General features: G+C 39.6%; 1 protein-coding gene across 7 annotated transcripts in view; it reads right to left on the bottom strand.

The window, feature by feature from the left end:
- Nucleotides 1–20,611, bottom strand: part of CTCF (CCCTC-binding factor) — a 44,380-nt gene that overhangs the window by 4,251 nt on the left and 19,518 nt on the right. For 5 of the 7 annotated variants that reach the window (XM_036749656.1, XM_036749662.1, XM_036749658.1 and 2 more), the window contains 8 exons: nt 11,720–12,509; nt 11,213–11,383; nt 8,913–9,046; nt 7,340–7,460; nt 4,274–4,423; nt 1,985–2,145; nt 1,327–1,509; nt 767–902 (listed from right to left, as the gene is read on the bottom strand). In XM_036749656.1, the coding sequence (XP_036605551.1) occupies nt 767–902; nt 1,327–1,509; nt 1,985–2,145; nt 4,274–4,423; nt 7,340–7,460; nt 8,913–9,046; nt 11,213–11,383; nt 11,720–12,500 (1,837 nt within the window). In that variant the 5' untranslated portion in view covers nt 12,501–12,509. Of the gene's footprint in view, nt 1–766; nt 903–1,326; nt 1,510–1,984; nt 2,146–4,273; nt 4,424–7,339; nt 7,461–8,912; nt 9,047–11,212; nt 11,384–11,719; nt 12,510–15,216; nt 15,342–20,611 lie in introns of all 7 variants that reach the window. The other 2 variants (XM_036749657.1, XM_036749661.1) reach the window with 1 other exon arrangement.

Below are 20,611 nucleotides of genomic sequence, written 5' to 3'. Positions count from 1 at the left end.
AGGGGGAGGGGATTGGAAGAATGAGAAAGTGGAAAAATATTTATATGAATTATCTTTCTGCTACTGGAAAAATCCTTTGGGCTGTGTTTATGTATAACACTCTTGTTGAGTTTTTGCTAATATCATCAAGGCAGACTCATTTGTACCTGAACCTGCAAATTCATTTTAATTCTATGTTACTAAAATTTTATAATGCCAGATGGGATGGAGATACAAGGTCCAAACTCAGAAAAGCATACAATTAAGTACCACTGATTGCCAGACTTTTCTGATCTCACAGAACTGGAGAGCTGGAGGGGTCCTAAGAAAATATTTAGTCCTACCCCTTCATGGTATGGACAACGGAGGACAATGAGCTGGCTTTCTGAACAGCTATAGGAGGTAAGATGGGCACCAGCAATTGAATACAATGGTGGCTACTTTCCTGGATCAGAGGGCCATTGTTACTTGGATGGGACAATTCACATATACAATGTTTGAATTTCTCCACATTTTTTCTTTATAAACAAACCAAAAAACCCCCTTAAAATGCCTAGATAATACTTGTGTGGCTCTCATACAACCCACTCATTACACATGTAGTTAATATGGTTCGGTGGACATTTCTGTACACCAACCTGAAACCTTCATACATAGCAATGGAGTAAAGTCACTCTTCTTAAGCACGGACATAATTGGTAATAGCAAGCACCACATTGCACTAAATACTCAATGTGGTAGAGAGGCATCTGGCTTATGCTGAGACAGGAGGAGGCAAAGCTCTTACCACTATCAGATGACTCCTCTTTTTTAGAACGCATCTTTCTTTTCCTCCCACGCTTGCCTTTCTTGGTTTCACCTCCATTTTCTCCATCTATACCATCTAGACCAGTACAGTTGTCAGCATGCCTTGCCATTGTGTTCTAAATAAAAAGAAGAAAAACCAAGCATTTGACTAATGCAACAGGCCACAAAGCAAGATCTTCACATTTTTTAAACAAAATGCAAAGAAGAGTCGTCTCTTTACTTTCATAAAAAAGGGGAAAACAACAGGCATGAAGACACCCTAGATGAAGCCTCAACACCTGCTATGTCTGACTGTGGGTAAATCTAATCTGCACAGGGTGATCTGGCTAAAAAGGAATTAAGAGTGTAAACTTTTAGGTAATACAGAAATACTGGCTTGGATTATTTATAAAAAGAACTTCAGGCATTTTACATTAAGGATGTAGGTACAAAAGTTTTAAATAAATCCAAATGATCTAAAAGGTAGAGTCTGCTAATATGAAGTAGGGAAGAATTCATCATTAGAGAAAATGTATTAGAAAAGGAAAACTCAGCACTTACCCGGCGTGTAAATGTTTTACCACACTTAGAACAGACAAAAGCAGCAGGGACAAAGTTGGGGTCATGATAGCGTTTGAAATGCATATCCAAAAGCTGCTTCTGGCGGAAGGTCTTGTCGCAGTGACTGCAGGCATAGGGCTTCTCTCCAGTATGTGTCCGTTTGTGCATTATCATGTGCCGTTCCTGAGAATGTAAGAAATGGCCTCAGAAAGTATTGCCTACTACTAAATTAAAGTATTTGACAGATCTTTTGAATTTAAGCCTCAACATCCACTGAGCATTTTTGGTTAACATTTATTGAGGAAACATAGGAGATTTTTTTAGGTATATTGTCTAGTTTTCAAAAGCTCCTGAAGACACACAAAGGTTATTCACTGCACTAGCAGTTACAACTCAAGTTTCCCTCTGTCACACAAGATTCCAATTTTCCATTTCCTTTCCCCCAAACTCATTCTTTTTCCAACTTTTCTACCCTCCCCCCAATTCTGTACTTGTTTCCACATAACTTGCTTAAGCAACCCTTTAATTAAGTGGTCAAAGAACTGCATTTTAATACACCTTACCTCCTCCTGTGTCCTACAAATAGGACCATTATGCACACGTGAGCAAGGAGTCAGTAGGTGCTTTCTCACCCTCCTGGGAACCCCTCAAAGAGTACCTGTCTGCATGCATAGTCGCACTGGTCACACTTGAAACGCTTCTCATTTTTGTGGGATTTTTGATGCTGAATGAGGGCATACCGCTCGTGAAACACAGCGTCACAATAACGACATTTTTTGCCCTGCTCGATGTAGGAATGCTGCTTTCGCAAATGGACACCTGAAAGAATGCCAATACACACTCTGATGCATTAAACAAAAAGCAAATGAACACTATTCTAGTGAATACTTAATCCCCACACTAAAAGCATTTCTTTAGCTAGCTGACTTTTAACTCACATTTCTAGAATAACAGGACACATATGTTGTGCTTTAAGATTCGCAAGGCACTTCACAAACTCGTAAGCAAGCACTCTATTCTACTTACAGGGTGAGTGAACTGAAGCTCAGACAGAAGAAGCCTCCTGTCAAACAAATCCTCCAGAGGAACCATCCCCTTTGAGAACAAGTTCCCACAAACCTCCTTTAACACTTTTTTTTTTAATCGAAGGCATCCCTCATATAATTGTGTATTATAATGGTGTTTGTTACTCCCTAACGATTATAAACTCGAGAGCCCACATCTTACCTAAACTTTGCACCTCCCCAATACCTACCACAGTCCTCTGTTGGAGTAATTAATCAAGAGGTGTTTGTTAGTGAACTGCATTCAGGGGTAAAATCTGTTAGCTTGAGTGCTACATGGTCTACAAGAGCTGGAATTTTAGCCTAGCTCTCCCCTTTGCACTACACCACCTCTTGTGCTTTGTCTTACTGATGGACTTTCTTTTTTGGGTGGTACACTTTCAAGTAATTGTTATAGGATGTAAGCAATTTGAGGGTAGGCAGGGAACAAAGCTTGTATTTATTTTTTCTACAGTGTCTAAACATGAGGCTTCATAAATTATCCAATATCTGTTCATTTTTTTCTAAAAGATAACTTATTGAACTAAAATGCCATGTGGTACCAGGCAGTCTGGAGCTCTGAGTCAGTATTAGTTCCTAGGTTGAGAGTCTCACCCTGGATCAATCTCTGCAGGCCTGTTTCTTATCTGTAAATGGGACTAAATGACATGTATACTCCCATGTGCTCACAGGCTTGTGAGGGTCAAATGAGATGATGCAATGCAAATGTTATTTCTAATACCACAATTCTATATAATATCACATTATTGCCTTTTCTTCGGCAGGGGGTCAGTTTAGATTTCAGCTCCAATTTTCCAGTCTTCACTAGCAATACTCTTTATTTTATAAGCAAAAAGGAAATCTACACTAAAAAAAAAAAAAAGGCCTATGTTATATCAAGAGAAGACAGGTTTATCCTTTTCCTCAATTAAAGGATATGTGAAAATACTAAACTGAATAGCATCTAAGAAAAAGTTATGGATTAATTCTATAAAAATATATTTATCATGAACTCTAGTAAAGAAACTGTCTAACTTTACACAAGCTCCTGTCTGGACAACATGCATTACGTATGAGCATCACCTTCTCCCTTAAGAGTCAGAAAAATTCTCAACTGTGAAGAATAAATTGACATAATATGCCATGACAAGGGTTAAGAAGGGCTGAATTCAGTTGTGACAAATATTTCACTTCCTGACAGGACCTGACTCTTAACTGGGAAATGGTCTGATGAAAATGTATTTTTTCTTCTTTTGCTATGCCCAGCTCTGGCCATGTCACTCTTCTGCACAGAAATCTTAAAGGGTTTCCTTACCTCCTGAGTCAGATTTAAACTCCTATCTGGCACTTAATGCTTTCCACAATCTGGCAACAACCTAGCTCTTTGGGCCTAATTTAATGTTATTCTTGGACCTGGACTCTTAAGTGTCAGTTTTCTCTCAGTTCTCAAGAATAACGTTTACACTGATTCCATGTTGTCTCTTATGCCCAGAACGAATTCAAACTGTGTGAGAACCCTCAAACACGCTGTATCTTCCTAAGGTATCCCTTCTCCAACTGTGTATTATAATTGCATGTTTGTTACTCTCTAACTAGATTATAACCTTGAGAGCCAGTATCTTACCTACTAAACTTTGCATCTCCCTAATACCTACCACAGCGGTATCTGTTGGTGAATTGTATTCAGGGGGAAAACCTCTTAGCCTGAATGCTACTCTTCTTGGGGAAACAACATAAATAGCAACAAAGCAATTACTTTCTGTAACACTGAGGCAGGGGCACAAACGCTGGTCTGTAGCCTTGGGTCAGTCGGCTTATTCTGATTCTACTGATAATTACTCTAACGCTCATGTTTTCACGTAACCTTCAAGGACTTCTGATTAACAAGCAGCTAAACCACTTACCCAAATCACTTTTTCTGGCTATGACAGTGTCACAATGTGGACAGTGAAACTTGGCCACATTCTCCGTGTGCTTCTGTAAGATGTGCATTTTCATTGTGCCACTCTGGGTAAACCGAGCATGACAGATATAACATTCATACGGCTTTTCACCTTAAGAAGAAAACAGAATTGAACATGTTTGTTACATTACTCTGACTGGTGTACTGGTAATTAAGTGGTTTTTTTTTTTTTTTTACTGTTTTAGAATGCTAAATAATTAAGTGTCTTTGATTGAGACTTACTAGCTGCAAAGCTCCAGGCACATACCCTTTTGCAGATTAGGTGTGAATCCTTTGAGCCCTGAACAGACTATAAAAGGCCAAAGGTTGGCATTCTGTCTGACTCAGCCACCGGAAGAGTGGTGTGCAACTCTGGGCCGGCTATTGTTAAGAGCACATCCACCCCCCGCCCCCCAAACCCAGATGTTGATGCTTTCCTGGTAACTACGAATTGTGATTTGGTCTGTTTATATTGTGTATGTTTGTAATTTGTTTGTATTTGCTCTGAAGTTCAGGGTGCTGGCTTTTCCTCCAGAACTAAGTGAATGATATTTGTATACCGGATTAAGGTAAGATTGTTAACCTGTTAAAGTTACTTTCCTTGGTAAAGCGGATCAAAAGAACCTGTGCTAGCAGCTCTTGTTGCTGGTCTTGTTGGGTCTTACACCAACAGCAGCTGCTAGCCGAATTACTGTTACAACTGGTAAGTCTAAATAATCAAAGTTTTATAAACCACAGAACAATTAAGCAAATTTATTTGGGCAAGCTACTGTCTAGATTCACACCAGTCTTCCCAAGAATCTGAAGATTCTATTAGAATGCTCAGATCAACTGTCAGCTACCAATATTCTTTATTTTTTTTTTCTAGCAACTGTTAGAGAATTTAAAATTTTTTGTTCTCTGACCTTAGGAGTATGTGATACTGGTGCTTGTTAGAAGGGAAAAGGAATATTAGAAGGATGATAGCCCAGAAATTTTCCATAAATTAGTAAATTGATTTAAAAAACCCAACTAGAGATACACAGACCTCATTTTTCAAGCAAGAACTCTACCTGGTGAGTTCGACTGTCCTAAGACAAAGTCTTGGGATGATGACTCATTGAAGGGTTACATAAGCAGAACAAAAGATTAGTCAGATTTTTCCATACTGGAAAAGCTTTGAGTATATAACACCAGTGGAAGATTGCTTTCCAAGGACCAGATTCTTCATTGTTAGTAAGCTGGTCACTTGGGGATGAATCCTTTGGCCATGGAAGCACACAAACCAAAGAAAAAACAAAATAGATCTCAGTCCCAGGCGGCCAATTTCTGCTTCTGCAGTGAAATGAGTAGGAAAGTGGAAGGCCATCCATAAACACTAATCTGGCCTGTTGGTAAAGGAGGTTCTTGTTCAACGACCAACGAGCAAATACAGTATGGGGGAACTTAAGTACGTCAATCACAGTCTTCTTGCTCTAACAGAAGTCAGAGGAAGTTACTGCTCAAGGGAAGAATGTCTCAAGTCTTCCTTGGAGAGGTAAACAAAGTAGCTGCCCAAGGTTCGTTTTATCTTGGGCCCAAAGGCAATAAGAAATGATTTCACGGGATATCTGGCTGTCTGCTGCTGCAGTGCTCATGGTAGTTATTTGCAAAAAGACTATTAAATAAATGCAATGGATAAGTCAGTATCTGTCACAGAGGATGAAGAGGAAAATAAATTATTATTAAGAATTGCTAAGACTCTCTAAATTAAAATATATATCTCATACTTGCTGACTCTAGTGCAAAGGTGGATATGGGCAAGGCTGGTGAAAATTATGTTGAAAAATGTGTGCCCAGAATACAGAATAAGAGAAGTCTAAAACTTACTGACAAAACAGAAGCCTCACAGCTACCTATCATAAATACTCTCTTCAAGAATTGCAAGGCAGCAGACATGGTTAGCACAGAATAGCATTCCCTTTTCCCCATCCCCTCAAAGTGACTATATTTTGAGATGGAGACTTGTTACTAATGGGGGCATCATTCCTGAACCCACAGTCTGTGTACAATCAAAACAAAGAGCCATATTAATACAAAGCTAGAAGAATAAAAATAAGACGGGGTATAATACATGACTATCTGGACAAGTTATTGAGATTACAGAATAGACACTGGAGGGATGTTGATCACAGTGATTCATTGAGGGATTGTTGCTCCTCTGTGGTTGGTTAAACCCAAATCCTTTCAAATGGTAATGGAGCTTATCTATGAGTCTGTTCTGGGGCTTGAGGCAAGTAGCACAATGTCACCCCCAAGAAGGAACATCTGGAAGAACTCACCCTCTATGAGGAATCCCTCCTTTGGCTTTCGATTCTCTCTCTATTGGATCTCCTCTATGACAGTGGCAAATACCTGGGGGGGGGGGGGGGGGGGGAGGGAGAGAAATACATCTCCCTGTCTGGTGCCTTGCCTGATATTAATGACCAGAAGGTTATCAAGGTCCAACTTTTGAATACTAATATTTTAACAGTGTTGCTGAATGGTTAAAAGTCATGGAACACTATGGTCTCCAAGTAAAAATAAGTACCATTCAGAGAAGTGTGGTGGGTAGGAGGAGGTTTTAGCACTTAAACAATAAGTAACTTTGGGTTTTTTTTTGGGGGGGGGGGGCAGGGCAATTGGGGTTAAGTGACTTGCCCAAAGTCATACACAGCTAGTAAATGTGTCAAGTGTCTGAGGCCGCATTTGAACTCAGGTCCTCCTGACTCCAGGGCCGGTGCTCTACTCTCTGCACCACCTACCTGTCTCCAATAAGTAACGGTTGGACCCGCTGTGGCTAACTGTTGGGGAGGATTTGGAGCAGGATCACACAGGCTGGGTAAGCAATCTGAACGGGATGTGATGGCCTTGTTGCTGAGTGACCTACATGATGAGATCACCAGACACTGGCACCTGTGTTTATTACATGCTAGTTGTCCATTTACCAACAAGCGGGTCAAGAATTCCCAACAAACCTAACATCTGACAAAAAGCAGTTTATGCATCTAATTATGAAAGTGCAGCATACCGGAATGGGTTCGCATGTGTCTTTTCAGCTTGTACGTGTCCCTGCTGGCATAACTGCACAAGCTACACTGGAATGGACGCTCTCCAGTGTGAGAGCGAATATGACGTTTCAACTTGCTGACCTGCAACAAAGAAGCATCAAGTTATCAGCCTTCTTAAATACAAATGGCAATTTTAGCTCAAAAGCTTGGTTTAAGGACATTAAAAGTTCTAAGTGAGGATTTTGTTTTCATACTGCATCCTAATTATCTGTTGCTTTGTGCTTGTAAATGGACCATCACTTCATGGACCAAAATTCCAGATTAAAGCTGGTGGTCTATTGACTGTAACCTACTGTTCCCCTGTGTTCTATCTTTTGTCTTGTGGTGATGCCTCTTCTAATGCAGTAAACAGCCTACTACATTAGAAAACTAGCTAGGTAGGCCTTGTGCCCTCTCCATTTTCTTAAGAACTCATTTATTTCCATGGTTTCAATGACCGCCTACGTAAGACTAACTCTCCACATTGCAGTGCTAATCCCCCCAATGATTCCTGCTGCCTCTAATTCCTATCTTCATCCTCTTCCCCACTCACTAACAGCCACTTTCAGGTACAGATCTGGTTGTGTGATTCTCCTACTCAATGGCTTCTAATAGCTTTACATTTTAAAGAGCAAAAAGGTTAGATTCCTTACTTGACTTACTCCATCTCTGGTCTACCCTGGCTATTATCTGCACTAGCCAAGCAAACCCTAGCACTGGCAGCATCTTCTGCCTTGTCTCACATGCTTCACCTCCTTGCACCTTCTTGGCCAGCTCACTCACTTTCAAGCACTTTAAAAAAACTGCCTAAGGAATCACTACCACGAAACGTTTCCCAACAAATTACATCTGGTTCCAAATGCTCTACTAACCCCTTGGCATTTAGGTATTTCTAAATGGTAGTAATAAGGTTTACTTATCTAGAGTTAGGAGGGTTGACAGATGCTTGCCTTCTTTCAACTTTGTAAGATAGATCATTTAAATGATTATCCCATTTTATAAATGAAGAAAGGGAGGTTCAATGACTTCCTAAGGCCACACCAGGACACCAACAGAGTTAGAATGGGAACTGAACCTAGGTCTTCTGGCTCTAAGCTCAGGGCTCTAGAACCAATATACATGATGCAGGCTCTCACGGAGATTTAGAATTATGTTTATTTTTGCTCACATTACTATGGACTAACAAACTTCAAAGCCAGTATTACAGTGGGTCTACTCCTTCAGTCACCCCAACTATGTATGACTTTAGACATGACAGCTGAACATTTATTAGTCAAGGAACTGCACCATCCCCAACCTGTCACACCCCCATTGGAGCTAAATTGTACAGCGTAGCAAAAACAACTGGTGCGGTGGGAAAGGTTCAGAATTCATTTTACAGCTCTCTCTACCCCACTCCAACCAGATTCCAGTGACTGTTCTTGGTGTTTATATACAATCAAGAATTGACTATTAGCAAATCCTAAATTAAGTGTTCAATATAAGAAACTGCTCAACATTAGCATTTAAGAGATCTGTTCTACGGAAAAGACCACTGAAAAATGTAACTTTTACCTCAACACTAGCATAATCACACATGGAACACTTGAAGGGTTTCTCATGGGTGTGTTTATAGCGTCGATGCCGCACTAATTCTCCACTGGTTACAAAGGCCATGTCGCAGTCTGGGCACTTATGAGGACGAGTACCTAAAAGGAAAGAACACAAATAAGTCAACCCTGGTTTCCTAAGTACCACCATTTATTAAGAATCTATTATTGTTAGGACACTGTGCTAGGCCCTGGGGGAGATCTATTGTTTAGATGAGACATGTCCCCTCTGTCCTTGAGGAAATCTGTCCAGCAGAAGCACAGAGAGCTGTAATATAAAATACATGATAAATACATGAAAAATGTTACAAGGAAAGAACACCATTATGAGGTCGAGGTTGTTCATGATTGAGGTTGGGGAACCCTTTATGGAGGTGATGACGTGAGCTGGGCTTTCACTGGAGGTAACTAATCTTACAGACTTAGAGCTGGAAGGGGGCTCAGAGGCCTTGAGTCTGACTCCTTCATTCTACAGATGGGAAAAGGACTTGTCCAAGGTCATACAAGTCATGAGCATCTGTGCTTGTCCCCTGGTATCATACTGCCTCCCTTCATCTTTAAATGATGAGGACTTCGACAGTCTACGGAAGATTGATGACACCATTACCAGATCAAAGCATTTGTAAAGTGCTTTGTAAACCGTAAAGTACTATATAATTCTGGACTGGTACTACTGAGGAGAACCGCCATGCTGGTGGGCCATGCCAGCACAGTCATGGGTGAATGTGATAGTGTCAAGACAAAGTTGACACCCAGTACCTGTATCAACTCCTTATAGCCTCACCAGATGAGGTAATTCCTCTAGAACCTCCCCATAAAGAACCCCAATTAATGAGTGTTTAAGTTTTTAAATTGCACTTCCTGGCTTACTAATTGGTTTTACTTCTTGCTGTCAAACAACCCCAGTGTCTTCGGAGCCTGTCCTAGCTTTGTAGGTTCAGCACCTTAAGTAAATGACTTGTATTTGCCGAGGCAGGATTTTCCCTGAGAACAATGACACACACCCTTGGGAGTGGGGGACCTGCTGGCAATCTGAGGAATGGCAGGGTCTCAGGATGCCATCAAGTTTAGAACCTTTAAAAGCTGCTTGTTTTCTGGTAATCGGCTTCTTTCTTCTACCACAAAAACAACATATAGTAGGTTTCTAGTAATCACAGTTTGACTGTCCATTTTTGGCCTATGCCATAGGATTCTACATTTGTAAAGCGGCACAGACTTTCCACGGGCTAAAGAGAGAGGGTGGGAGCTACCGGTTATTCTCTTTTAAGATCAAGTCAACAGTTTCACACTCTTCTGAGGTTGTGCATGATCCTACAGACTTGTTGCTACTTAGCCTATTTCTTCCAGACTCAAAAGAACCAATTTTAAAGTCTGTCATATTGCAGCCATTGGCAGCTAGGTGGCTCACTGGGGTCTGCAGTCAGGATCTGGCTTTGACAATTCCTAGCAGTGAGATTCTAGGCATGCCTCAATTTCCTCATCTGTAAAATGGAGTACTATAATAATACCATTTCCCTCCCAGGGTTGCTCTGAAGATCAAATAAGATCATATTTGTAAAACTGCTTTGGCACAGAGACCCTGGACATGGCAGGTCACCTCCTTGATGTTTACTTTCCTACTCTGTAAAAGAAGAGGGCTGCCACTAAAGGGTCTAGTGTTTTTTCCAGCTCTAAATATGATATCCAAAGATGGACAAGGCTGTTACCTGGGCACAGAGGTGACCCTTGGTGTCAGAAGGGATAGCACTTATGGGATGGCCTTCACAGGAGGCCAACAGCTTGAAGCAACCTCAGAGCAGAACCTATCCAGTCTAATGAGGGCTGGCAGGTGAACTACTCATGGTCACGCAGATAGTGTCAGGGGAAGGGTTTGTACACAAGTTCTGAGAGATCAGTGTCAGTGCTTCTGACATAATGCTTTACTGACATCTTATAAAATCTATTGCATCCAATGTTTTGCTGATTTATAGAAGTATTGTGGAGTTGAAGTTCCACGACTACTGAGGAAATGCAGAGTCCACATTAACTACAAGAGCCCTTTTCTGATTCTTCATCTCACCATTAAGTTGAAGAAGGAGGACATAAGCCTGCACTTCTCCTACCTCCAAGTCCAGCTTTTCTCAATGCCCTGCTTGGGCTCTATCCACCCAGGAAGACTATCCAGAGCAGTCAAGAAATTCCTTGTAAAGGAACCAACATTTTCTGTTCGTAAAAGGAGGGCCCCCTGTAGTCCCCACTTCCCTCCATCCCTTTCCCCTACAGCACCTGTGTGAGTATTTAGGTGGTTCCTCAGCAAGGTGACTGTGCGGAAAGCTCTGCCACAGAGATGGCACTTATGTGGTCTTTCATCAGTATGACTTTTCATGTGTCGATCCAAATTTGAACGTCGTGGACATGTATAACTGCACAGTTCACACTGGAATGTCTTTTTTACACCTGTATACAAAGAAAGGATTTTAGCCAAAGCTTTTCTGCCCCTGGATTGTCCCAGGAATTTCTAGATTAACTTGCCTGTGGATTTCTAAATTTCATTGGCCCTTCTAGGTAAATCTTAACTGAGTTTCTACCTTTAAGCTCACTGCTGTTATAGCCACACATTAAAACCCAAAGTATTTAATGTGGGAAAAAAAAAACCCAGAACTTATTTTCAGACTGGTTAGTAAGAGTTCTACCTGTAACAAATCAAAACCAGATTCACCTATATATAATGTTGTTTACCCTCTACTCCATTTCAAACAAAAAGCTCTGAGGGAAAAAAAAACCTCACTTTACCTTTCTTTTTGATTTTTGTTGGCTTTGGAGGCTTCATGTTACCAACAACCTTCTCTGCATTGACTTCTGATAACAAACCCTCTTGCTGCTCTTCTTCAAAGTCATACACAGAAACATCCACGTCTTTGCCCTCCTCTGTGTAACGAAGTTTGCTCTTTTTGGTTTTTTTTGTCTTTTTGGCAGGCGGCTGATAGTCTGGGTCTTTCTGCCAATTGGGATCTTCCTGGGGCTGCAGCTCCCCTTGCTCTAATGTCTCAACCTCACCATTGGCACCTACTTTTACCACCTGGAAACCTTCAGGCAAAGGTAACGTGTGACAAATCATGGGCTCGCCTTCGGGCAGGCCTTCTTTAGAGACCTCATTCTCATAAGCCCCCTGCAGTTCTTCTACAGAAGTGGTGGCCACAGGCACCGTTACTGGTACAGGGACCTGAACGAGCTGAAGCTCCCCAAGGTTTATAGGTTGTTCTTCCATATTAACAACTTGAAGTGTTATAATTTGTGTGTCATCCACAGTAGCATCAGCTTCCTGAGGTACTGTACCCTCCATGACTTCAGTCTTCATCTGAAGCAAGGTAGGGTCCAGCTGTTCCATCATGACCATCTGGACACTGCTGTTTACCTCCTGAACCACTTCACTCCCATCCGCCTGGGTCTGGGATATATGGCAAGCATCCTCATCCTGGCCCCCTTCCCGGCGTCTCTGATACGTTTTTCTCTCTTTTCCTTTGATGAAGGTTTCAGACTCCTCCATGATTGCTTCAACTGCCTCACCTTCCATTTTCCCTCCCTTTATTAAAAAAAAAATACATATAACGATTAAAAAAAAACAGATTGCCTTCAGTCAGCTCAAGGACAAATGAGAAATGTAGCACAAATGAGAAAACTGAAGCAATGAGAGAAACTTTGTACTCCCTAATAAAAAGCACTTATACAAAAACTGTATGACTGATTTTTAGAAGTTGGTTTTTTTTTAAAATTGGTGATAAAAAACATTTTACTGATGTCATTTATTTTTAACTAGCTATCACTTCTAAAAAACACTGGCCTCTCTACACTGGGAAGTGAACAATTATCACTGCCACCAAAAACAGCCAAAAATGCATATAACAATGAATATAATATTCTGTTCTAGTAGTGGGGGGGGGGGGGACGGGACAGAAACAAATGTAAAGCTTAATTCCAGGAATATTGTACTCAGGCTCCAAGTGGTTTGTAGCATAAAGGGCATATTGGGTTAAATCCTCTATGGAGGATTTATAGAAGGGCATGGACAAATTATTGTATTGGATGAGGTGGTACTGACAGGTAGCAATTAGAGCATATTTGGAGTAATCATGTATCCCCTGAAATGTTACAGAATATCAATCTTTTTAGCTCATTTATATAATTCCTTCTTATACTTTCATTAAGATCTATAGAAGGATTTCTTCACTTATTATAATTTTGTCCTTTCTATAATATAGTTTCCTAAAGATACATGATTATTTAAAATTATTGATCACTAAAATAACTTTACATATATAATAGTAAATCAGAAAAGAATGAATAGCCAGTCAGTCCATGAACACATTATGTATCAGGTAAAGGAATTTTAAAGATTTTGTGATTTGTGACTATGCTGAACAAACAAGGTAATAATTCTCTACTGTGTCCACAAGGATCATAGGTTTTTGATCTGGAAGGGACCTTAGAGGTTATATCAAGTCTAACTTTGTTGTTTTACAGATGAGGAAACAGATCCAGAGTAAATGACAGCCCAGTGTGACAAGTTAGTGTCATACATGGACTTCAAAACAAGGTCTTCTTTCTCTTTCTTCAAGTATCTGTTTAGTTTAGTGCCTCTTCTCTCTTTATTTAATCAAATAATTAGGCCATAACCCTTCACCCAAACTGGGGTTTTTAAAGATCTTTCTTTAGAAGAAAAAGTGTTTCAGGTCTAATTTTAGTTGCAGCATTGTATTTCCACAAACTTTATATATAGATCAAAAGATCATTCCCTTTAACAAGCACTGAGAAGCTGTGAGGTGCACTGGATACACAGCAGGTTTCAGAGGTAGGAAGATCCATGCTCAAGCCCTGCTTCTGACACATACTGGGTGTGAACCAGGCAACTCTCCAGGACCACGAATTGGAGGGCAAATGCCAATCTGCTCCTTACCAGGAGTTCCTGACACCCATAAAACAACATATAAGTCTGGTTTTTAAAAAAAATAGTGATTTGTAAAAACTGTCATAAATAGCTAACTACAAAAAAAAGTCACAATCCCCCAAATTAGTGGTTGGATACACCTGCATGCTAAAAAATTGCTTCATTTGTGGATATAACAAGCATGTATAAAAAGCTGGATGGAATTTTTTTATAACTATCCTCTTCGCTTGGGGATTTCTAATAACACAGATGGCTCTACCACTAGTAAAGTTTCTATTTCCTTGTTTGTGTTTTATTCTATTTCCATCAAGTGAAAAAAGGAAGAATTTTTGTGTTGTTTTAACAACTATTCCAATGTGAAAAATTGATGTTTGCCTCAGGCCTCGAATCCAATCTCTTCTACAGAGTATTCAGAGCCCTCTCATCCTAATTTAACCCTACACTATTTCTCCAACTTTATTTTCTACTCCTCCCCAAATACCATATTTCCTGTCCAGTCTAGCTGGTTTTTTTCATTATCTTCTGTATAAACCAAGACCAGCTGTATGTCAGTGATGCTGTAGTTTCTCCTCCTGCCCTGATGTCTTTTGAATTTGCTGGTTTAAGTCCTCCTTCAGCATCCAGCTCAAGCCCATTAACTTACAGGAAGCCTTTTTTTTTTTTCTATCCCTCTTTGATCTCTCCTCCTTTGTTAAACTCCTACTGCATTTATCTCCTAAATCACTCGATTTAATACATAATTATTTTCTAATTGTCCCATGTTATCCTCTCAGCTAGACTGAAGGGTCCATGTTAAGCTCATGCCTCTTCTGTATCCCTTATACTTAGGCTGGCCTTACATATTATATACAGGCTGATTACTTTTACACTGTCTTTTTTCCTGAAGCTCCTTTTTTCCCAATTAAAAGAGAAAAATGAAAACAAAGGACAGATTAAAATGAGAGTATGGTCATCAGATAAGTTGAATTTAGAGACAAACTTATGAAGGATGGATCTCTAAAAAGAACACTGATGTAATATTGCCATGAGTCTATAGAAAAATATTCTAGTTTCCTCTCAAGTAGAGTCAGGTAAATTGACTCTCTGTTCCCATTTGGCACCCCACCCCTACTGCCCCCCAACCACCACTTAATTTGTCCTTCCTAATCTGGCATTTCTGGCACCTGCTCTCCTACCCCTTCATTCCCTTTGGTCAGTAGCCAGAAGCTACTGAACACCACTGATTAAGTGACCCACCCTTCCCCCCAACTCTCTCTCCTTTGGCAGAAAATGACATCTTAAACTAACTCAGAGAGAAGAATCAACCCCAAGTTTCTAAGACCTCAGGGAAAAGGGTTTTACAAACCTTCCTCAGTAACCCGTTCCAATATTTAATTCATTGTTAGGAAAATTCTTCAAAAATACTCTGAGACTGCAATTTTACCCATTCCTTCTTATTCTGGCTTTATCGTAGATAGAGACAAAGCATATCTATCAAGAAAGACAGAAAAACAGCCAAGAGTGAAATATTTGTATGGTGTTATTCTCAGACAAGTATACTTAAATATCCACCCCATCAGAAAAAACAAAAGTTTAGTTTTAGTTGAAATAAAGCAAAACAAAGCCAACCTTGGCAAATGACTTAAGACAAAACACTGTAGATCAAACTACAACTGAACAACATTCTGAAGTGTAGTCACAGATGCCATAGATTTAGAGCTGGAAGGGGCCTCTGAAGTTACCCAATCCAACCCCTTGAATTTCCAGATGAGGAAATGGAGGGCAAAGTGAAGTACCTTGCCCAAAGTCACACAGGAAAAAAGAGCCACAGGTGAATTTGAAGCCAGGTCCTATGATAAAAGAAGCAGTGTTTCCTCCACTATACCATGCTGTGAGTCTAAAGGAAGGTGAAGAATAAAAGTTAGACTGCCTTTTCTTCAAGAACAAAGATTACGTAAGTACTCACATCAGCCATAATTGGTAAATTTATCAGTATTTCATGAGGCACCTAGGGCTAGTAATAAAACAATGGACTTGCAGGAGGGTAGACTAGTTTGAATCCTGCCTTAGACACTCTCACTACTCAGTCTGTTTCTTCATCTGTAAAAATGGGAATAGCATCTACTTCACAGGGTTGTGACGAGATATTATATGCAAAGCACTCTTTAAGCCTTTAAATTATTGTTAGTTCTTCAATTATATGTGTTTTATATTTAATAACAAAAAAATTACTTAAAGACATGATAAATTAGTAAGAAGGGATAGAGATGCCCCCCAAAAACCAGAAGAAAACAAGTTTAGAAGGAGACACAAAGATAATTTTGTTCTCTTTTAAATTTAATATTTTTTTTTAAAAACAAAATATACATAACAGAAGTTCAGTTTCATAAACAAGCCTCCTTTTTGTTCTTTGTATACTGGAATGTTCGGATTTTTACCTAATTATTAAGTTCATAATAAAAAGAAAAATATGTCTTGGGCAAAATTTCAAACCTACAGGAATCCTTGGGCCTTGATAAAATCCCAAGACCATAGAAACAGAGCTAAGCAGCCCCTCGGATCATCTAGTCCAAACACTTCATTTTACAGATGAAGAAACTGTGGACTAGGGTAGGTGGTATTCTTTGCCTAAAATCAACTAGATAGTAAGCAACTAAGGCAGTATTTTGAGCCCACAGAGAGCCTATCTTTTTCCCATGTTGCTGCCTTGTGACAAGAAGCAAGAGCCTGAGGTAGAATGCAAAGGCCACTAGTTATAAGACCTGGGTTCAAATCCAGAACCTGCTCTTTACTATATATGTGACTAAGGCCCTCAGCCTCCCTGGGGCTCAGCTGCTCTAGAAGAAGAGGCTGTGTTCTACAGCCTAGATTCCCATGACTAGCTGTCCTCTTTAGCTTTAACATTCTTTGACTCGAATTTCAAACCACCAAGAAGGCACAGAGACTCCTTTGATTAAAGCAGCAACATTAACCTTCTGCCTGGAAACAATTATAGCCAGCCGATGTCACTGACACACAGATACAACTAGTGGAGACACCTCAAGATCAGTATGAGAGCTCATGTTTGCTCTGCCACCACCAATTCCTAGGGTACCTTTCTCTAAAGAACTAAGAACACTCTGACCTTCACTGAAAGAACCTCTCACTGTCACGAGCCCGAGGGATGGCTACCAAAAACATCTCCTGGAGATGAAGGCCATAATTAATTCCATATTATACAAAGTCCTTTAACATGTTTCCATTCAATTACTAGCAGCTGTGTAGCAACATAGGCAGATTTGGGGACTGAGGGTTCCTACTAAAAAAAAAAAATCAGATTTCCTTTTGGCACCTAATCTCTTTATTTTCATCCTAAGAACAAAGGAAAACACTTCTTTTGGTGCCCAAAACTAGTTCTAAAGGAAGATATGATGAGTGCCTGACAATTCAGTTACAGAATAAGGTGGAAAGGCCCTAATTCCCCGGAGAAAATGGCAGAGATACTTTAGGGGGTGAAGGGGAATTTAACATTCATTAAATGCTTGTGTTCAATATATATTGAACTATATTAGGCACTAAAGAGAATAAAATATGGAGCTGATCTCAAGGAGTTCTCTAACTACATAAAACCAGAATTCAGGTGTTGTAAATTCTAACCCTACTGTTCTTGCTAAATTTTCTACAGCATCTTAGATAACAAATATTCCAGTTAAAAGTAGGGGAGATGAAAATACTACAATTCATAAATTTTAGAGAACATAAAACACTGAAGAAAACTGAAGAAAAACTGTCTTTAGCCACTGACAAAATATAACATTAAAAGTTGTGATAGCAGGTTATCTGTTAGAGGTGTTTATATACCACAAACTGAATCCCAAAGTGGCCACAGATTCCTAATTTACACTGGAAAAGAATCAGAACAACATACAAATTAGAACTGGATTATCCTGCCAAAACATAGCAAAACCTCTCACTGTGAAAAATATTTGGTATAAAAAGGTCTAAAATCAGTATTCTATTTGCAAATCAATTCTTTTGCCACAGAAACTCAGCAAGTGCGACCTGGGCCTAGTGGCTTTAAACAGCAGCTTCAATTTTGTAGTGAATGGGTAATGTGGGAAATGCGGCCATTCACATCTTCTGCCTCCTTTTCTCATGACTTCTCTTCTGCTGAGTACAACTCAGATATTTTTTCTTTTCTGGCCCTTCACTTGACCTTTTCTTTGAGGAATATTTGCCAAGACAGTAGCCAAGCACCAGAACACCTTACTAGTCAGAAGACCCAAGAAGGAGGTCTAGCTGGTACCACCAGACCTGATTCTGGCAGTGGCAGAGGAAGCCAAAGGGTTTGGCTCACCTCTGGATTTCAGCTTCAAGCTTAGTGCTATGAAGATGCTATAGAATAGGATACCACAGGATCACAAACTTTTAAGTTGGAACAGATCAACTAGCCTACCCCCACCTTGGTTTATAGACGAAGACATGGAAGTACCAACAAGTCGTACAACTTCCCCGAGGTGAGAAGTAAGAGGGCTGGAATGCAAACTTAGGTCCGCTGATCCCCATATTCAGCGCCCTTTCCATTAGACCACACTGACTTCAAAAAGCAGTATGAAGTTGTTTCCCTACCAATTCAGGGTAGCTTTAAATCTTGAATACTTGGATGTCATTTTATACTAATGTGTGTTCCAAAACCCCAAATCCCATGACCACTAATATAGGATAGGCCAGATAAAAAGTTTTAAACCACATCCAAAGAGAATACAGAAATTAAGGATTTCCAATTCTCTCTACAAAGCTATAGCAACCAGTTAATTATCTATATGCCTGCCACAGAGACACCTCTACCTTTGTATGACCAGGGCACTTGCTTATCAGCTAACTTCTTATGCCTCAGGAGTGCCTCTTCTCCTTGCTACTAAGGTCCCCTAGTCACTACCTATAGAAGTTCACAATTTCTTGCCTGCCCTCTTCTAAAACGAGGTCCAAGCTCTGAGCCAAACCGTCAAACTTCTATTTGGCTTTCAAAGATCTTCAAAATCTTTTTGACATCTCGCTACACGATCCATGAACTGCATGGCCTAGTGACATTGGCCTCAGAACAAAACACTCCATCTCTTGACTCTGCACTTTCACTGGCTGTCTCTCCCCCTTCATTTCCACCTCTTGCCTTAACTAAAAGCCTACTTTTTGCAAGATTCTCTCATTCCTCCAGGATGTTAGTGACTTCTCTCTGAGATTACTGCCAATTTATCCTAATATCTGTATCTTGTTTGTGCACAGTTGTTTGCATGTTGTTTCCCAGTTAAGCCTGTTTGGATCTCCCAGCCCTTAGCACATATTAAAGTACTCACTAATATTTGTTGACTTTACCAACCTTTTTGACACTGGATACAAAACTACAGTCTAATGACTGAGGCAAACAGAAAAGCATGCACTTTAACGTACTCAGCTCTGATATTCTTATTGCCTTGCTGGTCTAGTAGAATTTCTTCCTAACAGTGATGCTGCATTTAAAATAACCAGTAAACATGTTACATTAACTTATACGGGAAGATAGCATGTAATGTTCAGAAATATGTATATTTTCCTATTCACAAGACACTGTAAATATTTCAAAATGAAATTTTCCTAGAGTGTTCAGTTCCATATTTTCCTTTTATCTGGTCGATTTACCTGGCTCTGGGAAAGGAATATTAAAGTCTCTTACATTTACTGTTACCATGTCTTTTTGCAATTTAATCAGTTTTTCCTTCATATAAGCTTAATGATCTTGTTTTATTGTCTTCTTTTTTTCATTGTGCATGTATGAATTTTTAGATGTTTTTTATATGCAGCAAACTGTTGGATTTTGTTTTCTTATCTTCATTCCCTACTTTAGTGTATTTTTTAATCTAGTCATGCTAATGCTAAACTAGCATTTCTCCCCATTTTTTGGTATTGATTTTTACCCTTTTCTAGGTTTGTGCTTTGCTCATGGAACTAAAATGCTGTTTATACTCCAACAGTTAACCAAATACTGAGTGATACCTTGGCTGTTCAGGAAGTGAGAAGGGCATACAAAAAAAAAAAAAGGGGGAAAACAATGCTTGCCTTTAAGGAACCTCTATTCTTATTCAAGGATATTTAAATCAATAAATACAATATAATGAGGAGGGAGGGAAGAAGGGAGGGAGAGAAAGAGAGGGAGAGGGAGATCTAATAAAGCAAATACTTATCTGCCTCTATCTCATTTGGCTATGTGTTGGTTTTATATCCTCAATTATACCAAGTGCCTGGTTAGCAAGAATCATTTGTTTCTACAAAACTGAGCACAGTATTAGCCACACAAACAGCATCCAGGCATTAGTTGACTGATTCAGCCAATGCAGCTTAAGTCAATGCTAACTATGGTTCAGATTTCACCCACAATACAGACATCTGGGTGCTGGAAGAGTAGCAGATAGAAAACAAGACTGAGAAAAGTAATTTTTCTTCTCTGCACCTTGAGTTTCCTTATCTATAAGAGAAGCTACTGGTCTAGATGATCTCTAACATTATTTCTAGTGCTCCTAAGGATCAATAAGTCTGGATTTAATCAATTTTTGTCTTTTGAAGATTTAATTATCTGATTTCACTAAATCAAAGCATTTATTCTAAAAGGTATAACAATTTTGTCAATTAAAATCAGCTTTAAAAATATGAATTCATAAGGATGCTAAAAAAATTCGGTCATAAAGGTATGGCTGGTAGTTGAGCTAGTTAATTAAAAACTGATGCATTTTGTTTTGACAAAATTCTCA

This window comes from Trichosurus vulpecula, chromosome 3, assembly GCF_011100635.1.
Source record: "Trichosurus vulpecula isolate mTriVul1 chromosome 3, mTriVul1.pri, whole genome shotgun sequence".
Lineage (NCBI taxonomy): Eukaryota > Metazoa > Chordata > Mammalia > Diprotodontia > Phalangeridae > Trichosurus > Trichosurus vulpecula.
Note: the sequence above shows the minus strand (reverse complement) of the source record. Positions and strands in the feature narration are given on the sequence as shown.